Genomic DNA, 22,833 nt, shown 5'->3' on the forward strand with positions numbered 1-22,833 from the left:
ATGCACTCTATTTGTTTATCTCTGCTGGTGATGTAATAGCCCCCAACGCTTTTTCTGCTTTTCTGCATTTTCAAAGTAAATATTTCATCAAATGTTCCCCAGTGAGCCAAACCCAACCAAATCAGTCTGAAACCCCCACCCCGCCTCATGCCGCCCTTGACTGCCCATCACGCTGCCACCTTGGCATGGATGAAGACATGCTAAATAATGGAAAAGCTTTTTTATTCTTATTTTTTAGCATGTCTGGCCTGCATAAAGAGCTGGGACTGAAATCCTGCTAACTGGTCTTATTCCATTAAAAGCTCCATGAGACCTTGATGATGGTGCTTGTATGCCTCCACCCTGCAATATGTTTTTATTTATCGTGAAAAGATACAATACCAACCAGGCCGACAAATACCAGAACATTAAAAAATAACCCAGAATTTAAAGAATGACACAAGACTACCTGAACTCTGTGAGTGAACAAATCAAGCGCTCCTTTTTTCTTCTCCCGCCTGTGACGTTAACGACCCGTTGTAACTTCCCCGAGCTCACTTGTTGACAAACGTTCACTTTCTAAGGAAGACGTTTTACGTGCTAGTTGTACCAAAGGCTCCACGAGGAGGTATGAATGTTTGAAGAGACCTTCGGTGCATGTGTCTGAGTACAGCGCACCACTCTATGCTCTGGTTCTCCTGGTAGTAGTCATGTGGTCGTAGTGATGTCATGATATTTCATTAGGACTCATCAACAGGTACACTTGGTCACATCCTAATTTCTTCCATCCTTCTTCCCTTCAGGTGTACACAAACTACACTTGCATCTATTTTCCATTAAAATCAATAATGCATTTTGGACTAGGAAACAGAAATACATTTGGATGTGCAGGCGGAAGCTTTTTTCTTTTCACAAGAAAAATTCAGGTTGTCCCATCCCCCTTTTACTCCTCTTTCACATCTGGACTCCATAAGCAGACTAAAAATAGCAAGAGACGTGCTGATAAGGCTCGCTGAAAGAGCAGCTGGGGGGAGAAACCCAGTTTTCAGTTTTTCTCCTCCTAAGGTGCTGCCTGAGTTGGGCATGGAGTTGTTCAAGTCCACTCTGTGCAGACTGCACCAAGCATGACGTAGGCCAAGGCCGACATGCTCTGCTGATTGACTCATAGCAACCAACACTGCCAGGGACCATTCAATCTTTTTCAATACGTTCCTTGCTGTAATTCCCCTCCTGGTATCCCCTTCTGTGGCGTGGAAAAGAGAAACGTGCTTGTGGTTGTGCATGAGAAGGTTGAGTGGGGCTCAGACTCCCTCAGTGGAAATTGGATTGTGTTTTCCTCTTGGTCACTGCTATTGTTAAGTATCAACAATCTTCTATACACATTATCCTGAGAGTTTCTACTTTATAGACACTGGAAAGCCAACAAAGGCTCCATCCATTTCAAATGTTTCACTGAGCTTTATTTTCATAAGCATGCATTGGAATTGTCAAGACGAGTCTTGTGTAGACTTTCGCTTGGTCTTAGCCCATCTTCCTCTCTCTGCTACTGAAACCCTCATTGACGCTTTCATCACCACCAGACTTCAAAGTATTACATAACCTCACTGTCCGCCTCCACATCACTCCCCAAACCCTACCCTTCCTTCTTCTGATGCCAACCTCCTGTCCCCACCCGCATAGCCAAGCACCATCCGTAACTGGGGGGACAGAACCTTTTAGTTTCACTGCCCCCTCCCTCTGGAATTCGATTCCCTGTACCCCTGTAATTGCACTGGTTTGTCCACCTTTAAAGGGATAGTTGGGTTTTTATGACATGAAGTTGTATGACACCCCCATAAGCAGTGAACAAGCGACTTGGTGTCCTGAACCCAGTTCTGGTGGGATTTGGGTGCTGAGGAAATTAATTCCAGCTAGAGAGTTTGGCTTCTCTAAACAATATACCTTCAAAAGCATCATACATTTGCATCACAAAAATATCTACTAGAAAACATCAGACCTCACAAATCGCTGTGTGTTATTTTATCTGCTGTGGTACCACGTAGCGCTCCCCCTTGTCCATTGCTACGTACATTTGCTACACCGGTTTCTCAGTGTTTACTGCTGGGATAGTGAAAGTAAACATGTCTGACTACCAAACAAGTGATGACCACATTCCTTTTAGCACAAAGCCAAAGGGATATCTTTATGAAGCAGAATACACGCAACAATGGAAGGGAGGAGGGGGCAAGTGATACCATGGCGAGGAAAATAACGGCAAGTGATTGGTGAGGTCTGATTTTTACATTTTTTATACCATCATATCATCACATCTCCTTTTGTTTTGTCAACGTAGCTTGAATAATGCTGCAAGTTATACTTGTGCTCTCATCAACCTGGACTATCCAGCCATGCTCTTTCTATAGCAACAACAAACTTACATTGCTAGTTTATTTTCTACTAAATACGGTATATGATTGAGAAATTAATTAATGTAGGTCTGTGTCAAACAGCACAAAATGTAGTACTTGTGTAGCAGTGACATAGTAGAATCGGACTAAATAGGTCGGGTACCAAAAGGAGGCTTGACATTTTAGACTTTCACTTTAAGTGCTGTCAGCAGCTTTGCCATGAAATGCATATGTAAATGCACTGTTCTCTCTAGTCCTGCTGGTTGTGAAATAAATAAGTCCAAAGGGACCTATTATGCTCATTTTCTGTGCTTTGTATTGAGTTGTGGACTTGTAGAGCAGCTACACACCTAACCCGCACACAAAGCTTTCTAGATCTTCGAGATTCTGCACCTGCATCTGCGGTCTTTCCGTGGACTTCCTGCTTCCCGCCCAAACGGTTTGTTCAATTTACTGCACCCTTGGCCCCTCTCTAGGTAAGCCCACTCTGCTGTAATTGGTCACTCTCCCAGGCGCTCCTGAGGACTTCTGTATACACAGGTCAGGGTTTAGCAGCCCCATATAAGGAAGTCCGAGTCCACCTCGCATTGGCATCCAGATTAGAACGAACGTCACAGGCAGGGTGAAAGGGGTGCTTGATTTGCTCACCAGCACAGTGCAGGAAATTCTCCACTCATTGGAGAATTTTTTGAGGTCGTGGTTATGTTTTGAATGTCGTGGGATGAATAGGTATGCCCTGCTAATGAATAATAATGATGGTGCAGCTGTAATAGTGGTATATTTATAATAGTATATACAGTGTGCATTGTGGTGTACAGGACAAGTGTAAGCTTAGTGGCGTGAAAGGGGGTGTATGTATTTTATAGGAGGAATATTGTGTATATACTATAGTAGAAACATTTACCTTCTGCCTAATAAGTGCCAGGTTTTAATTCAGGCTGTAATTCACTGCTTCTCCTGCTGCTTCTTAAATGAACAACAAAAGCCTCCACATCCCTTAAGTGCTGTTTGGCTGCACAAGCTCCCATTTATTTCCCACGGTGACGCTTTTCTTTAGCTTTACACATCCTGCAACGGCCTTTAAACACATCTCAAACCGCCCAGAACCATTTCACGCTTCAAAAGGGGACGCTCCAAAGTTTGTCTCTTTTTTTATTTCTTCCTCTTTTGGAGTCAACATTGCAGCATACTGGGCTCTGTGGGCACCTTGTCAATGCTGGAATGTTCCATTGACCCTGGAACAACAGAACCATTCTTCTCTGCAGTGTGTTTGATGAAAGCTGCAAAACTATTTGGAAGAGATAATATTAGCTTTAGTGGCCGGCCACAACCTCAGGTCAATCATGCAGAGGACTCATCCTGCACGTATTCAACGTAGCCACTCGGCACTGACCCATTTTACCCCACCTTGCTATATATAATATACATACATACATACATACAATAGGGGTGTGCAACGCAGCCTGTATTTGTATTTGTTGAGGTCGGAAACATATTTTGTATTCAAGTAATATTTAAGATGTCCCTTCCTGCGATGCGCAACACTGTTAACCTCCTAAAATGTGCTGCTGCTTTGTGGACTGTCACGGTGTGCAGACATGCCACGCTACAGCTGGCAGCACTGCGCTTCCTTGCACAGCAGAAAAAAAAAAGGTTTTTGTTTATTCTTGGTGCTGTGGAAAGTCGTCAGGGTAATTTTTCAGCTGTAAAAGTGACCACTGCTTTGATTATTGGATTTATTAACTGTGTCTGTGTGCAGGGGGGCTGGCTGAAAGTAATTTCATCACCAAAAGAGGGGTGCTGCGAAGGTTTGGGAACAGCTGCTATAGCATATCCTTAACATACCATGAATGTGAAACACTGAGCACCATACAGCAGTTAAGAAAAATGACTTACTGAGTTACTGTTAGAATTATAAAAGAAACTTCACATTCCAGTATTAAAGGGGACCTATGATACTTTTTCCACTTTTCTGACCTATAAATGTAACTAGAATGTTGTATTCTCGTGTTAAACCATACCAAAGTTTCAGATAAGGAGGTTTGTGCATTTGGAAGTGAGCCCTGAAAGAAGTTTGGCATGGCTCAAAATGCTCGCTTTGAAAAGGTGTGGTAAAACCGTTTCTTTGTGATGTCACAGAGGAGTGGACTTCCTTCTATGGTTAATAGTTCACTCTCACAGCGGAGAGTGGCAATCCAAGGAAATACAGTTTTCTGTGTGGGTTATGATTTGTAGCTGCTCTATAGAAGACCACCACTCAATGCATAGGGTCGAAAAATGAGCATAATAGGTCCCCTTCACTTTTATGATGAGCTGTATAATTTGGGGCCTGTGTTTCCACTAAATTATGTAGTGTAGACCATAAAAAATGTAGAGCAGAGCTGTGATTGGTTGGCTTTTTTTAGTACCTAATTTCTGTTTTTTCTGTCTCACGAGGAGTGTCTCAGTGAGGAAGTAGGCAATCAAGACATATGGTTAGCGATATGACTACTTTCAGAGCAGCATGTACATACAATGAAAGTGAGTGGGGTTCACTACAACATTACAGGAAGCTAAATAGCTAGTCAAAGAGAGGTTTCTAACTTTCAGGAGAACACTGCCCTCTAGCTCCAAAGAGCTATAACAGGATCCAGAAGGCGCATGAAGAAGGCGGCACGTCCACTGGTGGTTTAGCTGCACGCTGTCTTGCACACTACATGAGCAGGCAGACGGTCTCATGTTTGTTAAGTGAAAAATAGCCATGACATGAAAACCAAATCTCCTTGCTGAAGGTAACAAAAACCCAAGAACAAGCAGGAACCCAACGTGAGACTGAGGGAAGCTAAGCTTTATTCAGTACATTTACTTTGCATTATCTCTTTAGCACATCGTAGCAAGCTAAAGAAGTAGCGCAGGCGAGAATAGATTATTTGTGGTCGTGCATTTCCAACGTTGGAGAATCCAGACGTTTCTGTCTGTACAACGAGGAATTCATGGCTTCATTGGAGGCTTTAAACACCTGCAGGGAAGAGCTGTGCATCAGGGTCTCAATTCCAGCAGCATCCCAATGAGAGGATGAGCACTGTATGGACAATCCTTGGGGGGGTCCACCCGCTGGCAACGTATGAGCTGCTCTAGGCGCTTACTCGCCAACGAAACGTCACGTCTACGCTCACTCTGCAGGTTCTACTGCAGCTACACTTTTTCTTTTTCCTTTTTTACCTCTCGCTTCATGCATAAAAGAAAATGGCACAACTTGACCTTTCCCACTGATTAATACACACGGGTGCTACAAATACTGGTATCATATTTGCACTCCATTCCATGTTCTCATTATCTTCTTACAGCTCAGCATCTTGTTTGTATTGCCACTAATTATAGAATGTTTGTTTACATGTCTCCAATTATTAGACGTATGTGGAGCACCAAGAACATGTTTTGGCTAGTCTGTGGCAGGTCAACCAGAGATGGAAAAACAATACGAAGAGGCTGAAACGGCCCATGCATTGCCACCTTTGTTGCTACACCGGATCTGATCAAAATCTCAACATCTTGCATTGTTGGATCTTGTTGGAGGTTCTAAGTAGAGCTTCATGATCGTCTACTCCAGGGGTGCTCATTAAGTCGATCGCGAGCTACCGGTCGATCGCGGAGGTGGTACTGGTCGATCGCTGGTCGATCGCGGCGTGACATTAAAAAAATATCCCAGCATCAATGCCGTCACTTGATTGATATACAGGGCAGCCATTCAGATGACAACTGAATGTTGCCCTTCGGGCGACCAATCAAATCAAACAACGTCTCTAAGTGCAGCAGAACTTACGATGTCAGCCTATCATCCATCCCCGTTACTTGATTGACATACAGGACAACCAGTCAGATGACAACTGAATTTTGACCTTTAGGTCACCGCTCATGCGTAAACAACGATGCAAAGTGCTAAGCTAGTCGGCGAATTGCGAGATTTTAAGCCCTCGCTAAAGTTTATGGTCACTAAAATGAGTGAAGGAGCTGGACCAAGTAAAAAGGCAAAAACTGGACCAAGTAAAAAGGCAAAAAACATATCACTTCCATACGGATATGGAATATTATACGGATATTATGATACGGATATTATCCATGACTGATAAACATTTGGAAGTGTGCTTGAGGCTGGCTATCAGCAGCTACTGTCCGGACTATGCATCCCTGGCTGGTTCAATTCAGTGCAAGTCATCAAAGTAAACTCAGGTAATTACAAAAAATGTTAATAGTTAATTATGTGTGTTTTGCAACATTGGCTCATTTGGTTATGTAAGGTACATCAACATGCATTGTACGTACAAATAATACATTTGAAAATAAATAGATGTTTTGCATTTTTGTAGTGGGTAGATCATTTTGACTCGGTCATTTTAAAAGTAGTAGGAGCACCCCTGGTCTACTCATTTATCCACTGGTCTTGACGTCTTGGAGTGTCCAGGAGTGTGTTACAATACATTGACTTCAAGTGCATTTACATCCAGTTCAGGTATGCCATTAAAATGTTAACCAATAAACACACTTCAGCATTTTCCTCATTTCCACCCATTGTACCCAAACCATTCTGAACTTCCCTGTCTTCTGTGTAGACTCTCATCTGAGCTACGTAGCTCAGGGTGATTACTGCACGTAGTTTTTTATATGGGAATTGACATTGACATTAATCGCCTAAAACTTTGGTGGTATCAGTATCAGGATCTTCCCTTTAATGAGAACCGATGTAGGGCATATAGCGCAACCATTCATTTGTGGAGATTGCAGCCAATGAAATTAGTACTGTGTCGCTCAAAAGAAAGAAATAAAACTCTATTTATCAAGCAGAGCGAGGAGGAAGATGTGTCCATAAGAAGAGAGAGAGAACAGGAGCACTGAGAACCTTGAACTGAGAGTAGGGACTTTGAATGTTGGAACTAAGACAGGAAAAGGTAGAGAGTTGGTTGACATGATGCAGAGGAGGAAGGTAGACATACTTTGTCCAGAAGACCAGATGGAAAGGTAGCAAGGCTAGAAGTTTAGGAGCAGGTTTCAAGTTGTGCTGTCATGGTGTAGATGGGAAGAGAAATGGAGTAGGAGTTAAGATATGTGTTAAAAGATATGTGATGTATACATATCAGTATCGGTTAATATCCAAATGAGAAATTATGAGTTGGACAATATTGACATTATCAGCCAAAAAGCCAATACGGGACGTCCCTAATAAGTATTGAGTGGACATGAGTGGACATGACGTGTAACGCCTGTGGTTAGGATAAGAAGCCCCAATATATTACATATAGTACTTATACTTATTCAGCATTTATGTTCATAAATAGACAAATAAATAAATATTTCAGCACATGACGTTACAGATGATGTCAAAACTCTGTGGTGGCGTAGGTAGGTGACGTAGGTGTCACGCATGTGCATCATGTTTCCCGTATGGGTCTCACGTGGTTCAGTTCGTGTGTAGATCTTGCAACCTTCATACCTTCAAACAGTACTGTTATTACAACTTTGACAACTTTGGTCTTCCAACTGAAGCACTAAAGCCACAGTCCTAAATGTGGTGAGTGGTACGGATTTTCCACGTATAGGTTGTACGTGGTCTCACTCCTTCATGGTCACCGCTGCTAAGTTCTCCACAAGCCAAAGACAAACCTGTCAGCACGTGAGAACACAGCAGCTCTTCGATGGGAAAGTCTTTTCAGCCTGTGGGTGCCACTTGAGCACCAGATAAATATTTCGCTGTGCAATGACTGTTAGCCCCCCGCGCCCACACACACACCAATGCCCCCCACCCAAACCAATCTGCACGCCGCTCTTTTAATAAAGGTCATTTCACACCCTCAGCATAAAAGTGGAGGTTTGATTGTCTGATAATGACGGGGGCAGAATGTTTATTAGGCATTAAAGGCATCATTTGGTGGGCCAGCGTGCTTACAACCACTTTAATGACCGAGGCTAATTTCTTTAGGATTCCGCGTCTGTCGTTGTGATTATAGGTGCAAGCGTCACCTACGTTTTTATTGGGTGCTGCCAGCGATCATTAGCAGGAATGTGGCTAAAGACGAAGGAGCGCCAAAGCATGGAGACGAGTTCCCTTGCAGAAGCTCAGCTGACAGCGCATTAACATGCAACACGCCTTAGCCTGGGATTATTAAGGAGACACAATCTTACAGTACGTCCGCCGGGCCTAATCAGCAGCTCAGGTTAGACCCATGTTACCACCTGCAGCGTGTTCATCGATACATTTATACTTCCTATGTCATGCAGCTGTAAATGAAAGCTGCTGGTTCAGCTTGACTCAACATCCATACTTGACTTTGCTTCATGTCTGACAATGTCTGTGCCACATAGGAACATGTTTGTGTCACCTCTTGCCTTCTCAACTCTGCTTTTCCCTCATCACCCGCTTGTACAATGCAGCAGACCTGAAAGAAATCCATAGCACCCCCCCACCCCCACCCCAGCCTGGGTACTGAACTGTATGTCATAAATGATGCAATGCCATGACAGTCTATGGAATTTTAATGACACGTCAAACTTTCATGTAGCATCTCCACACAGCTATTGCACCTAGAAAGGGGGCTGTTAAAACACCTCCAAAAATCTCAATCAGCAAGGTTCTGTGGTTTTCCATCCATGCTGTGAACATGTTGTAACAGTTACATTGACGCTAACATGTCGTATTTGTACTATTTTGGGAACTTCCATGCTGGGTGCATTTATTTCACAAAGCAGCATAACCTGCATGATGCAACACAACTGCACTGATGAAACTTGTAGAGCTGCAACGATTAGTCAATGAATCGATGATCCAGTGAATCAACAACTGTTTTGGTAGTTGATGATGTGTCTCATGTCAAAATGTAGTGTAAACATCCTGATTTCAGCCTCTCAATTGTGACTGTGTGGAATGTCCTATGCACAACTATTACACTATGCACAACTCTTAGCATGCTAACTTTCTTAGCATGCACACACTCACAGCTGACTGGTAGACTAGGCTCATGGCTAGCTGGCTTGTAGCTAGCTGCTGTGGTGTGGTGTCACTACGCCAGTAACGTAGTTCTTGGGTGTAACAACGTTCATAACAATAATGCTAACAATGTGGTTAATGAGCAGGCTCACATTATGTTTTTTAGAGGGCTTCTAGATGCATTCTTAGCTGCCTCTTATTATTTGTTTTCATATCATTGGAAGGCACAGAAAGAGAGACGTCATATAAGGGTTGTGGATACCAAAGCTGTCAGCGCCGCACTCAACACTTACATTTGACACTTGCACCTTTCTGCGCTCTTTCATTTGCCCGTGGTGGCCTGCACTGCCGCACGCTTCCCACTGTCTTGTGGTTAAGAGCAGAGCAAGCGAAGAAGAGCATATTGGGATTCCCGGGCCCTGCTCGGTAATGAAATTGCTCGGCGCCGTCGCCTCCTTTCAAGCATCACACGGGTGGATTTTTAATCCTGTGGCGAGGCGGCTGCTCGGGGCGTCGGGCACAATGCCTGCCACTTATCGGCTCAGTCTTAAATAAGTGTGTCTCCTGTTCTGGTGGAAAGACCTCGATGGGTTTACTGCAGAGGAAAGGGGATTCCATAGGAATGATTGTGTGCTGTACATTTGCATAAAGAGCAATATGCTGCCTAGTGACCAAAGAACTACATAGAACTTGTCTTTGGACTCACCAAACACCATCATTCATTCATGATGTGGTGTGTGAGAAGTTTCAAGTCAACGTATTGGCTTTGCTAATACCACCCAATGCAGTGTAAATGTCATAGAGTTAACGTAGTAGCACAGGTAACAGAGTAGGAGAGTTGCATCAGGATGTTGTCTCTATTATGGATCTAGGTGGTGGTGGTCTACGGCCTCTTTGAAAAGGTTTGGGAGAGTTTAAGCTAAATGGAAGAGGTTTGAGTCCAAGTATAAATGTTATTGAGGTTACTAATAAGAGCGGGACATTTCCTTTGGCGAGATTCTTGGTGCCACATATTTAATTGTCCTGAGTGCTGGAGTGGAATGGAACAAGTCAAGCAGTGTTAGAAACGTACATTTGGAAGCCCGGCTACATTGCAGGCTCAATTAGACGTGCAGCGTGGGAGATAAAGCGGGGGAAATGACATTACCGCGCGGGGAGATTACTCTCTGCGCACATAGATAACACGATGACTCGGGGATTACGGCGGCGAGATTTGATGACCGCCAAACGTCCTCCACGCTTCAGATGGAGTGTCACTTGTACCTGCATGTCGTTACCTCCCAGAAGTGCTCTCCTGGTTGCCATGATTCCCTGATTTAAAGCCTGCCGCTGATGGAGCTATTTGCCGATGGAATGTTTTTTTTTTGTCTACGTGCACACGAATGGCACAGAAATGGAAGTGTCATCCTGCAGAAAAACAAGTGCTGACCTTATCGGGAATGGAGCGCATACATGGCACGCCAGGCTAACGACAGGCAGAACATTCCAGCTAGTGTGACCATGCCGTGGGAGAGACAAAGACAATCAGCCAATTTGCAAGCCTTCCTCTTCTACCGCAGCACTCTCATTAAAACGAGCCTTGCATTACACTGGCTCAAGTCTTCATCAGCAAAAGCAAATGGAGAAGATTGCATGTCAAAAATATCATCTGTGCTTTGTAATTGGAGTGCAGTGACCTGAAGCTGCTATACATCTTAGACTAATCCAGATTTGTGTCCTACTTCTCACACTTGGAAAGTCCACTCTGCCTTTTGCAACGTCTTGCAGAAATATATTGTACTGTATGTCCATATTCAACCTAAATGTATCAGAATATGACTTTTTTTTTTTTTTTGCATCTTTGGACCATTGCTCAGTACTCAGTACTACTCAGTACCCCCATTTCTAACAACCATTTGATTTTAGAGGGTGGGTATCTTATAGGAGGAGATTTCGTCTTTTAGTCTTCACTACCATGAAAGTCCAAATTGCTTTTTTGCTGCAATGATTTGTCTTGTACCTCATGGGAAGAGCACAATATTTGGGGGGCAGTCCGGGAGTGTTTCCCCAGGGGTCCATCTCAGGCCCACTGCTGTTTTGCATGTTTATGAATGACTCCACTGAAGATGACCTGTGGCTATGCTGATGAGATGATGATGCTGGAAAAGGTCTGCCAAGGACATTGCTACAAAGACCTGACGTTGTGTGTCACTGCACTTTGTAGTCATGAGGCTTAGAACAAGGAATGGGGCAGCCGTCAAGGGCTGCACCCTCCTCTTGGAATGTCCATGTGGACCTAAGCAGATGTTCTGGATGCGGTGATTAATGACACACAAGAAAAAGTCCATATTGGCTACTGCACTGATGTTTCACATACATGTACTGTATAGTTCTTCACAGTTAAGTCCACAATACTGTCATGTCATTGGTGACGTAACCCTGCTATGATGTCATTGGATCGCTGATGGTGAAGGCCTTCCCTGCCTTGTGTGTGGAAGAGGAGGTAGAGGCTGGACGGATGGTTGGGGTCACCACATTCCTGAAAAATGTAAATGCACCTCAGGCTGCTGACGTGAAGCTCTGCTCTGCTTTGCTGCAACGTGAGAGCCTCGACACATCACCAATAAAAAGGCTCCATTTGCCAGCATCGTGGCTTCGTCTCTTATCAGTTCTTTGCTCAGCAGCTCGTTATACATGAAAGCTATTAATGACAAGTCAGTGCATGTTTGACTCTGATAATTGTCACGGCTATTATTTCCTGTGTCAGACACGCTGTGGAACATTTGCTCAACAATGCAAAGGAATGGAGACGACATCAAAGCTTCTCATTCAAATCAAACCAAGCAGTCAGCTTGACATCTGACGTCTGTTTCTCTCCAGATCCAGAATGCAGATGACGTCTTGATCACTCCCTTGGAAAAGTTTCGTAAGGAGCAGATCGGCGCCGCAAAGGTAAGCCAACACTTCTACGTGCAATTAGCAGTCGGACAGTTGAAGAGCACTCGTGTCCATGTATCTCAGGTGTGATGTGTCAGCGCTAGCAGTGGAAACTGACAAGAGGAGTGGGGGTGCTTTTAGTGTTCGTGTTGTCATGTATGGTATCGATGCTGGGGGGTGATTTTCACTAATGTCAGCGTTGTCCTGTATGGTACTGATGCTGGGGGGTTCTTTCACTATCTGTGTTGTCATGTAGTGTACTGATGCTGGGGGGTGATTTTCACTAATATCAGTGTTGTCCTGTATGGTACTGATGCTGGTCGGTGCTTTCACTATCAGGGTTGTCATGTATGGTACTGATGCTGGGAGGGGTTCTTTCACTCTCATTGTTGTCATGTATGGCACTGATGCTGGGGGGTGCTTTCAGGAACTGTGTTGTCATGTATGGCACTGATGCTGGGGGGTTCTTTCACTCTCAGTGTTGTCATGTATGGCACTGATGCTGGGGGGTGCTTTTAGTATCCGTGTTGTCATGTCTGGCACTGATGCTGGGGGTGCTTTCACTATCCGTGTTGTCATGTCTGGTACTGATGCTGGGGGTGCTTTCACGATCAGTGTTGTCATGTATGATACTGATGCTGGGGGGTGCTTTCACTATCAGTGTTGTCATGTATGGTACTGATGCTGGGGGGGGTTCTTTCACTATCAGTGTTGTCATATATGGTACTGATGCTCGTTGGTGCTTTCACTATCAGTGTTGTCATGTATGGTACTGATGCTGGTCGGTGCTTTCACTATCAGTGTTGTCATGTATGGTACTGATGCTGGTCGGTGCTTTCACTATCAGTGTTGTCATGTATGGTACAGATGCTGGGGGGTGCTTTCACTATCAGTGTCGTCGTGTAGAATGCTGGTGCCAGCAACTCATACAGTGGTTTGGACATATCAATAAATAAATACGTATAAATATGTAATATGTAGTATTTCCATCTTGGGGTGGAGGTGGGGGGTGGGCGGGAGTGGGAGTAGAAAATGTCTGTCCTGTAGGGGGTAGCATGATGGGAAGTAAGTGAGAACCACTGCATGAATAGGGATAAGGGTAAGGAATAATAGATAGGTAATGATAGAAAAGATCTAAAAAGAGAAGTGGCTGCACAACATTGCGTTATTGCTGCTCTTCCCTTAGTAGTGTGATTTACATTACTGTACATTATATATGACATTATAGTACATGAATACAGTATTTGACCATTACGCTATTAGTAACACTTGCATTTCTTTTGATTCCGTATGATGAACGATGCTAAAGCCAACAGTTGATTGGATCCACTGCATTAGGGTCTGTTTATCTCTCACTCCTCACTCCTTGAACACTCCTCTGCTATCTGTCATTCCTTTAAAGATGCTTCTGCACAATCCTGCTCACCAGCACTTTTTTAAAAGCTTTAATAATCCTATCGTGGCAAACTGACAGTATCTCACCATTTTTTTCTAATCAGATTACTATAATCCCGTTACATGCTCCACACCCGAGTGGACATGGAGGATTGATGAGAGTGTGGCTGCAGGGCGTCCATCGTCCTCTGAGGTTGACTTGGAAAGACGGAGTGTAGCTTTGTTGCTCTACCAGCCCAGTTTTCAGTCCTGCTCCAGCGCAGTAAAAATGAAAGTACAGCAGCTTGTTTGCTCGGCCCCATGGCGCCGTCACGTGAGCCAACTAGTCCAGCACGCGTCTTCCGCAGGGTTTACTTGGGTGCACGGCTATGTGGTCTTCTTAACCCTTAGTGGTTCGGCCTTGACATCCTCCGTCTTTTTCTGACAAGCTAGCATGTCATACAGTATGCATGACTTAGTCTTATTGAATGTGCTTCCATTTTGGATGGAGTGCCTCCAAGTTCTACATTAACTCTTAAAACAAAACATGCCAAGGGAAAGAACGCTTCATATTTTTTATGAATACATTGCACTTTGAATTTTGCAGCTGCACTCTGTCATGGTTGTTCAAATATAGGAATGAATGAATCATGCTTCTCAAATACGGCATATACATGCATATTTACAGTAAACATTGGGTACTTTTTGCTGAAATTAAGCATTTCCAAGTATTAAAATGCTAAATGAAGTCAAACACGAATACAGGTATGAGGAATAAAGAAGCCACATTCAAATTGGGAATGTAGCCACTACACTGGCCACTAGGTGTCAGTAATTGTTACTTACTGCTGGTTTAATGATCTCACAACTGGTAGAATAATTATAATAATAATAACAACTCAGCCTACTGTTGTGCTCAGAATCAGGCTAAAACTCTTAAAACGCTAAACCCTGGACATCACTTCCTGTCCACACATTTATTGCAACGCAACGCATTTTGGGATGATTTATGATTTTACTGATTATGTCTACTGAATTAGCTATTGTGAATTTAAAGGTGACTATAGGGATGTTACTTTATGTCTGGAGGGCTCCAAAAATGTTAACAAGTGTATTTGGAAGATTGTGAACAGGTTTTCATAAGACCAAAATATTCCATTTACTAATGATGCACCCACTCCCCGTCACCCCCACTTCAGTGTTATTATTGTGTTTATAGATTGCCCCCCAACCCTTAAAAGCCACAGCCCACGTCACTCCCGTCGCCTCTTCCTCCATCCACTTCCTCCTAATGGCTTTGTCCTCCTACGGCCAAACATTAGCCCGCTTGGAGGGGGTAAAAGGCGGCCATCATGACTGGCTATCCCCCAGCACTGGCCTTATTTGGCTGCACCGTGAGTAATCCCAGACGGAGGTGGCGTCTGGGAGGTGCTGATGCACGACTGCATGCAGCACTGCAGGACGTCCTTAAGCACGGCACATATGCAGTACACACATAAGGAATACACACCTAGCGGCTCTATTGGTGACCTTAGGACAGGAAGTGGATGAAAGGGATGACACGTTTTGGTTTGCCTACTCTACTGTACTGTACTGCCCTGCTGGAGTAATACTTCCAGGTTTTTGTCAACAATACTCTTCGTCTTCGTCTCCTCCTCTTTCCCTTCCTCCTCCTCCTTGCATGTTCAGATATTGTTGGCATTATAAGCTGACCAAGGATGGCATGCATATTACAGTATTTTGTACATAAAAGAAGCTGTCATATCATATTTCATAGCTCTTATTACCAGGGGATGGTGGCATAATAAACTGTTCGTTTGTGTCAGTTCTGTGGAATTGATTATGTATGCATGACTTGATGTGATTGAGGCAAAATGAGTGCAGTACTGGGCTGCCACCAGCAGAGGCGCTGTTTACTCAGTCTGCTGGTTTCTAAGATACTGCATGAAGAAGACGATAACAGCAGTATAGAAGATGGATGGATGGATGGATAATTTAGGACATTAAGATACATCCCTGCTGATGTTGACATCCAGTCAGACATGGAATCACATGGAATGAGTAAACCACAAAGGAATTGAACTTATTAATTGAACAATAAGTTAGACGTAAGAAGTGAAATATTCCATTGCTGCACTCCCTCTTTATCCCAGTCCCTAGTTCACATCCCACAAAGAAAGATGTTTTAAGAAGTGCAGTAAAGCCAACACAGTGCAGTCAGCGGGTTTGTACTCGCTCCTGGCACCTCAGCTCTTTCACACTGACCTACGCACACACACACACACACACACACACACGACAGGTATTGCAGGTAAACTGCCTGAAGCTCTTTCTACTTGTTGTTATACACTTTGTTGTCTTCAGGCCCAAAACACCAGCGATGCTGGAAAAGTCATGGCAGACATTTCTGCTCCTACTTAGAAATGAAAAGTATTTTATGCTGCGGTTGGAGGTTCACCAGCCGGGGTCATCGTGGGTGTCCATCACTGTCTGAGTGTGAAGAACACGATCCTCAGGTCGTCACCTGACCACGGCTAATTCCCACCATGGTCCTAAAAGCATGGACACGCTCCTGGTTAACTCATTTACAATTGATAACTAATACGACTAATTGAGTTCAATAATTACATGAAATGTAATTTGCGAATGCCCCCCAGAACAAGCATGTGATGAGGGTGACGGAAGAAGAGGGTCACTGAGCGGACTAACTTCATTCTGCCCTGAACACATCAACAGCAGTGCAATATACCTACATATATACCCATATACCTATACAGTACCTATACTTGTACTTGTACTTATTCAGGGACACTCCAAACATCACAAAAACAGCCTTTATAGTGTGTGTTTGTGTGTGTAACTCTTAGTTCGGATGCGGGGAAGGTTCTCCACCGAGGCGAGGGCAGTGGTTCAAACAACAAACATAACTCCAATAATCACTTTTACAGTTGAAAAGTCACCCTGGTGACGTTCCACTGCACTAAGAATAAACATTATTTCTTTCTCCTGCTGCACACTGTGACAACCACAAAGCAGCACATTTGTGGTTTTGTGGGTTGCAGGAAGGGGGGGGGGGGGTAATGGGAATGAAAAAATAAATGGGAGGTAGCCACAGCCACAGGAGAATGAGCTGCAACAAAGCCAACACCTAAGATGATCACGAAGTGGGTGTATTCTGATGTCTGAACACCACGTCAGCACACTGATGTTTGAATCTACTGCACAGTGTCAAATGTCATAAATAATACAGTGTGAAATGTCATAAATATGTAATAAGGGGCAAACAATTAGGAAGCAGCTGCACGGTGGTTGAGTGGTTAGCGCATATGCCTCACAGCTAGGAGACCCGAGTTCGATTCCACCCTCTGGTATCTCTGTGTGGAGTTTGCATGTTCTCCCCGTGGGTTTTCTCCGGGTACTCCGGTTTCCTCCCACATTCCAAAAACATGCTAGGTTAATTGGCGACTCCAAATTGTCCATAGGTATGAATGTGAGTGTGAATGGTTGTTTGTCTATATGTCCACTGTGATTGGCTGGCCACCAGTCCAGGGTGTACCCCGCCTCTTGCCCGAAGACAGCTGGGATAGGTTCCAGCACTCCCTGCGACCCTCGTGAGGATAAGCGGTACCTCCCCAGGTGACGGAGGACGGAAGCCCCCCCCCCTCCTCCCCCTCCAGGATGTGGAGCACTTGGTCAGCAGACGCTGCTTGAGCTGCAGGTTCTGGATGAAAGTCAACTCCTTCATTTATTGTCATTCCCCAGTGAGAGGGAGCGTGTGTTGGTGTTTTTCCCTGGGGGGGGGGGGGGGGGGGTTGGCCATGCCTCCAAAATAATGTCACATCAACGGCACTTTACAAAAGCAGACAGTCAGCTCCCTTCTTCTCCAGGAAAAGCACACAGAGCCTTCTTAAGGGAAATGTATTTGCTGTCAACATCATATCACGCTTAATCATGTTTATTTAGCTCTACAGCCCCCTCCCCCCTCCCTGCCTCGCCATCCCCTCCTGACTAAAATCAATAGAGTGGCAGACATGACAGGAGCCATGAAATAAGATGCTACGTGAAATGATCTATTGATTTTTCCTTGTTTTTATGCAGCCGCGCTGGGATTGTTTCGTTGTGTCTGCTGCTGAGTTTTAACTCGCTGAGGCGGAACGCTGCTAGATTAGACTTGCTGAACTTCAGGGCCATGGGAATGAAAACAAACAAGCGGGCTCTGGTTTCAGCCCCCCCCCCCCCAAGGATTTCTTTTAAAGTGGCTCGGCCCGAGAGGTCACAATCGCCGCTGCAACACAGCAGAAAAGCTTCTAATTTGGATGTTTGGGTTGTTCGGGGAGGGGTGTTAAAAGTTTAGCCTTGTGGTTTGAAATGGCAGCCTGGCACGAGAAGCCCATTTCCATTTCCTGTTCCTCCCCCAGAACCTTCTGGGAGCCACAATTGGACCCCAGGGACGGCTTGTCGTCATAGCAAGAAGACAAAGTCTTTTCTTCCAGGGCTGCTGCTAAACTTGAGAGGGTTTTCTGTACCCCCCCGCCCCCCCTTCACTGTGACCGATGGTGTCATTAAGAAGTGTATGAATATTCCGGAGCAAAAGTAGCAATGTGCTGTGACTTCCACCTAGTGGCAGCTGCCCCTCACACCTAAAATCCAGCTTTTTCTTAGGATGGGAAGAAGACATTTGATAAGGAGACAGAGAAATACTATTCCACGCTGGAAAGACACCTCAACCTGTCATCCAAAAAGAAAGAAGCTTATCTCCAGGAGGTAAAGTTTGTGAAAGTAAAGCAGCTTTGAATAAGCATGTCTGTGAAGGCAACACTGCCTTCTCTTTGCTGGACGCTGACCACCTCTCTCTTATCTGATGTTGTCTGATCGTTGGCAGGCCGACATGCAGATTGATAAGGACAGGCGCCTCTTCTACGACGCCTCCCTGGAGTACGTCTTCAAAATACAGGAAGTGCAAGAAAAGAAGAAGTTTGAGTTTGTGGAGCCGGTAAGATATGCAGTATTAATACCTCATCTGTTAGTACTATTGCTTTTATGAAATCCCAGCCTTTTCAAAAGCCATCCTTCTCAGTACCAGCACCTTTATATGATTGGGACTGATGTTTCAAGGCACACAGAACATTGTCTTCTGGGGCCATGTAGACATGGAACCTACCGATAGGAAGATTAGACTCTAAACTTTGTTTCCACCTTTTTCCTTTCTTTGGTCATGAGAAGTAGAACATAGGTAAGTTTGTGGAAAATATCAGTTCCAGACTAAAACTAAGGGAGAAAAGCAGCTTTTTGTGAAAAGATAACTTTCACTTTTACACCAACGTATCCATATATATTTAGCCAAATATGACAATAACAACTATGCCATAACACAACACAAAAGCATGTTTTACATCAAAATCTCCATTTATTTACAAATATAGCACCTAGCACTAGTTACACTTTGTACTGAAATGTCCCTTCAATGTGGAACGTTCTGCATGATACACTCCTCCATGGTTTTCCACTTCCTGCTTCCTGTGGAGGCTTTTAAGGGGACCTATTATGCTCATGTTTCCACCCTTTGTATTCATTTGTGGACCCCTATAGAGCAGTTGCACACAATGACCCTCACAGAAAGCTTTCTAGATCTTCCAGAATCTGCACCTATTCCAGCTCTATTTCCTGGGATTTGTGCTTCCTGCCAAAATGGTCTGTTTTAATTTATTACAACCCCACCCGTGATTAGTGATTAGTCACACGCCCAAAGTGCTTCCTAACTATGAACGAACCCCACTTTCTTAGCATATGGTGGGTATAGGAGTTGATAATAAATAAAGTCTTTGGAGAGCTAATTGAAAAGTGTTTAGGAGCTACTGGCAGCTCATGATCTACTGGCTGGAGACCCCTGACCTACCGTGTACGAACTCAGAGTGGTAACGTAGCACCGCTGGTGCGGTGGAGCTCAGAAGCGTTCATGTTCACAGAAACAGTCCCGTGTGAAATGCCATTGACAGATGAAAATACAATAAGTTTCGTAAACAGAGTAGCAGAGCTTGGGGGAGGGCAGCTCATCTTATCTGACTTACAGCCATGCCCATATAAGGAAGTCCGCTGCTCTGTGACATCACAAAGGGGGGCTGTTTTACCGAAATCTATTTTGTTTATAAAATACGTCTTTGGTAGTAACTTAACATCGATACGCCCAAAAACCACCTTTACTGGCGTCGTGACACCTGGCCACACCACAGCGACTAGTTACCAGACGGCTAGCGACGAGCTTCAGCACACACTGGCTCCCAATGCCTCAGGCCGCTAGCCAACGCAAATGATACATATTGGAGCTAGGTGTAGCGTTCCTTTCTATGTTGCTATGTGACATGAATGCACCCAGGAAGGAAGTTCTCTAAATTATGACAGAAAAAGATATAAAACCACAGAAGGCTTTATATTCTAAATAGGTGTGTCCCACCACATGAATGGGACACACAGGATACATGCAGTAATGAGCTGTCTGTTTTGGCAGCTTTTATATCTTTAGCAGGCACAGAAAAAAGAAGGACCTGTGTTCATGGTATTGGTACTGGACTGTGGATCAGTATTTAGTATGAGTATACCTGGTATTGGTATTGAGTACAAATGAGTACAAATGGCAGCCAGAGTAGTCAACGTGTTCTACTGTGTCGTGACAGTGTCAATCCAAATGGAAGCTAGAAGATAAGTAAGATCTCACAGGAGAAAATGATGTTATCATATTAAATGTCTAGTCTACCTGAGTTAAATGTTTCCTCTAAAGAAACCTCCACCCCGTCCAGTTTGCTGCTCCCATTTGCTTACTGTCATCACCTACGTACGTAGCAAGCGGGCCAGATATGTAAATCTCCAGGCCGTGGGTCAGCTTCGCTCAGCTGTCATGTATCTCTGCACAGATGATGGGATGATTCATCGTCCACCATTTGCCACCACAGCCAGACACTCTGTGTGTGTGTGTGTGTGTGTGTCTGTGTGTACTAGCCACACTGAAACCTTTCCAGGTTCAAGTATTTTATTTTATTATTTATTTAGTAGCCTTTGGTCAACACAGGCTTGTGGTATCCATAGAGACAGCTGATGGATGACGTCACAGACTCAGTGCCAGCTTTTTGCCATCACTTGACCAGAAGTGATCTTTGATGCCAACATGACAGCTGAATATCTGGAAGGACATGACATGACACTCCAGTGCACATTCTCCTGATGTCCTCTTGTCCTCCACAATGTATCAAAGAGTAATTCCACTACGTCCTACGTCTCGATGAGCCTTAGAAAGTGAAAATACGTTCTTTCTTCTTCTATAGTTTAGTGTGTCTGTGCTTCCATCTGTGCGTGTGTTCACAGCGCCACATGTAGGCGTGCTTGTGTATTGCATCCTTGTCACCCAGTCATTCCTTCTCGTCTGGATGCAAATATGTACAAATTCAAAACGATGTGGATGCTCAATTTATTCAACCCGCCAAAATAGAAAAAGTCCCATCAAAGGAGAGCTGCTGTCATGTTCCCCCAGGAGAGAGAATACTCTCTGGTCCTAAGATGAAGTACACGTATGGCTTTTGCAAATATAGAGCTGTACCACAAGTGTAGTAGAGAAATAAAATGGTTGCCTTCTAAGGTAACGGTCCACGTACTACGTGCAGTATTAGCTACTGCTGTTGACTTAGATGATGCCTAATGAATGATGCCTTTAAAGCCAGAGAAAGAAAGCAGACATGAGGCCATAATGACTAATTACATGCTCCAAAAAGTCCAAATAAGATCTGTTGCGCTGAGTAAGCAATTGCAGCAACTTTTCAATCTTTTCGATGGAAGCAATTAATTGATTTAACTACTTTTTCTATTACAGAGGAACACAAGTTACATTTCATATCGCGGTAGGCAAATATTCGGAATTTGTCCTAGAGTCACGCTGTTGCCTTTCATTAGGAGAACAGTCAGGTTTTTGTAACACCTCAACCTTCAACATCTCAACTCGCCCACAAACAATCAGCAAATACAAAATGTGAGCGAGTGAGACTCTCTCACACTGTTTTTGTTTATTTGCATCAGCCCTAAATAAGAATAGTTTATTTATGATATTAGGTCTAAAGGTTTGTGAGTAAAAAAGCCCATTTACGAACATTCAGAATTCTTATTATTCATTCTTATTATACATTCTTATTAATAAAGATTTGCCTCAATGCACCTTTCCGTCATGTACAAATGAAAATACCTAAAACACAGGACAATAGTCATAAAACATTTCATCCAAATTGCAAACTCAATGTCATTTCATTTCTCTTTTAAAACACATTAAAATACATAGAAATTCATTATTATTTTATTAATTTATTATTTAATTTATGTATTGTTTTATTGCAATACTGTAACTATTCATTAGAAATCCCACATTTTTTTAATGTTTAATGAGAGCTGCGATTTTTCTCTGATGCCCAGAGGGATGTATAGATATATATACGTATATATATAGTATGTATTTTCCCCCTTTTTCTTTCGCTTCATATTTGCTCCCAAACGCTGATACTATGTGGGAATGCATAAAGGTAGGATTTGATGACATAGAGTGCTAATGTGCATCATTGTGGTAGTTCCATGCTAAATGGCTAATGCTAGCACAACACTGGACTTCGGCCACGGTCATCACATTGACAGCCCGTCAATAGCAGCTGGAACTCCAATTTAGCTGGCAGTTCAATGCAAAAATCATCAGAGATGTAAAAATGTGAAAAGCACTGGTTAGTTGGGCCACTTTTATGCCAAGGTAGCACTGTATATGACAATAAAAACAATACCTGCACTGCTCCGGTCTCTGGCAGGCCATGGAATCCGTGAATCTGTACATACAAATAACTTTGGTCTTGCTACAAGAGCCATCTGCCATGGCTTTGAAGCTAACTTTACCAATCGAAATACTCTTTTCTGTCTCCATTACCCATCAATATTTGTTCCAGCTGTTACAGAGTTAGCGTGCTTCAATCAAACTACGGTGGGGGTCGAGGGTCAAACAGGAGGAGCATGTTAATCGCGCCTCAAAAAAAATTGCCGCCGTTAAAGGGAACTTCCATTAACGCGTTTACTTTGACGGCTCTACTTCTTATACATGTATACTACTTTACCATGCCACTGCGTTGCCATAGAAATTCCATGGTTTTCCTGTCCTGACATTGCTATTAGACAACTTTGGCTGCTTGCCATTGGCTATCATGT

The 22,833-nt window shown here is 43.8% G+C and overlaps 1 protein-coding gene across 2 annotated transcripts in view; it reads left to right on the top strand.

The window, feature by feature from the left end:
• LOC131134339 (rho GTPase-activating protein 42) overlaps window positions 1-22,833 on the top strand; it is a 60,867-nt gene that overhangs the window by 21,004 nt on the left and 17,030 nt on the right. For both annotated transcript variants that reach the window (XM_058079491.1, XM_058079492.1), the window contains exons 4-6: window positions 12,184-12,255; window positions 18,277-18,378; window positions 18,497-18,607. In XM_058079491.1, the coding sequence (XP_057935474.1) occupies window positions 12,184-12,255; window positions 18,277-18,378; window positions 18,497-18,607 (285 nt within the window). The remainder of the gene's footprint in view (window positions 1-12,183; window positions 12,256-18,276; window positions 18,379-18,496; window positions 18,608-22,833) is intronic.

The sequence above is a fragment of the Doryrhamphus excisus genome, chromosome 8 (genome assembly GCF_030265055.1).
Source record: "Doryrhamphus excisus isolate RoL2022-K1 chromosome 8, RoL_Dexc_1.0, whole genome shotgun sequence".
Classification (NCBI taxonomy): Eukaryota; Metazoa; Chordata; class Actinopteri; order Syngnathiformes; family Syngnathidae; genus Doryrhamphus; species Doryrhamphus excisus.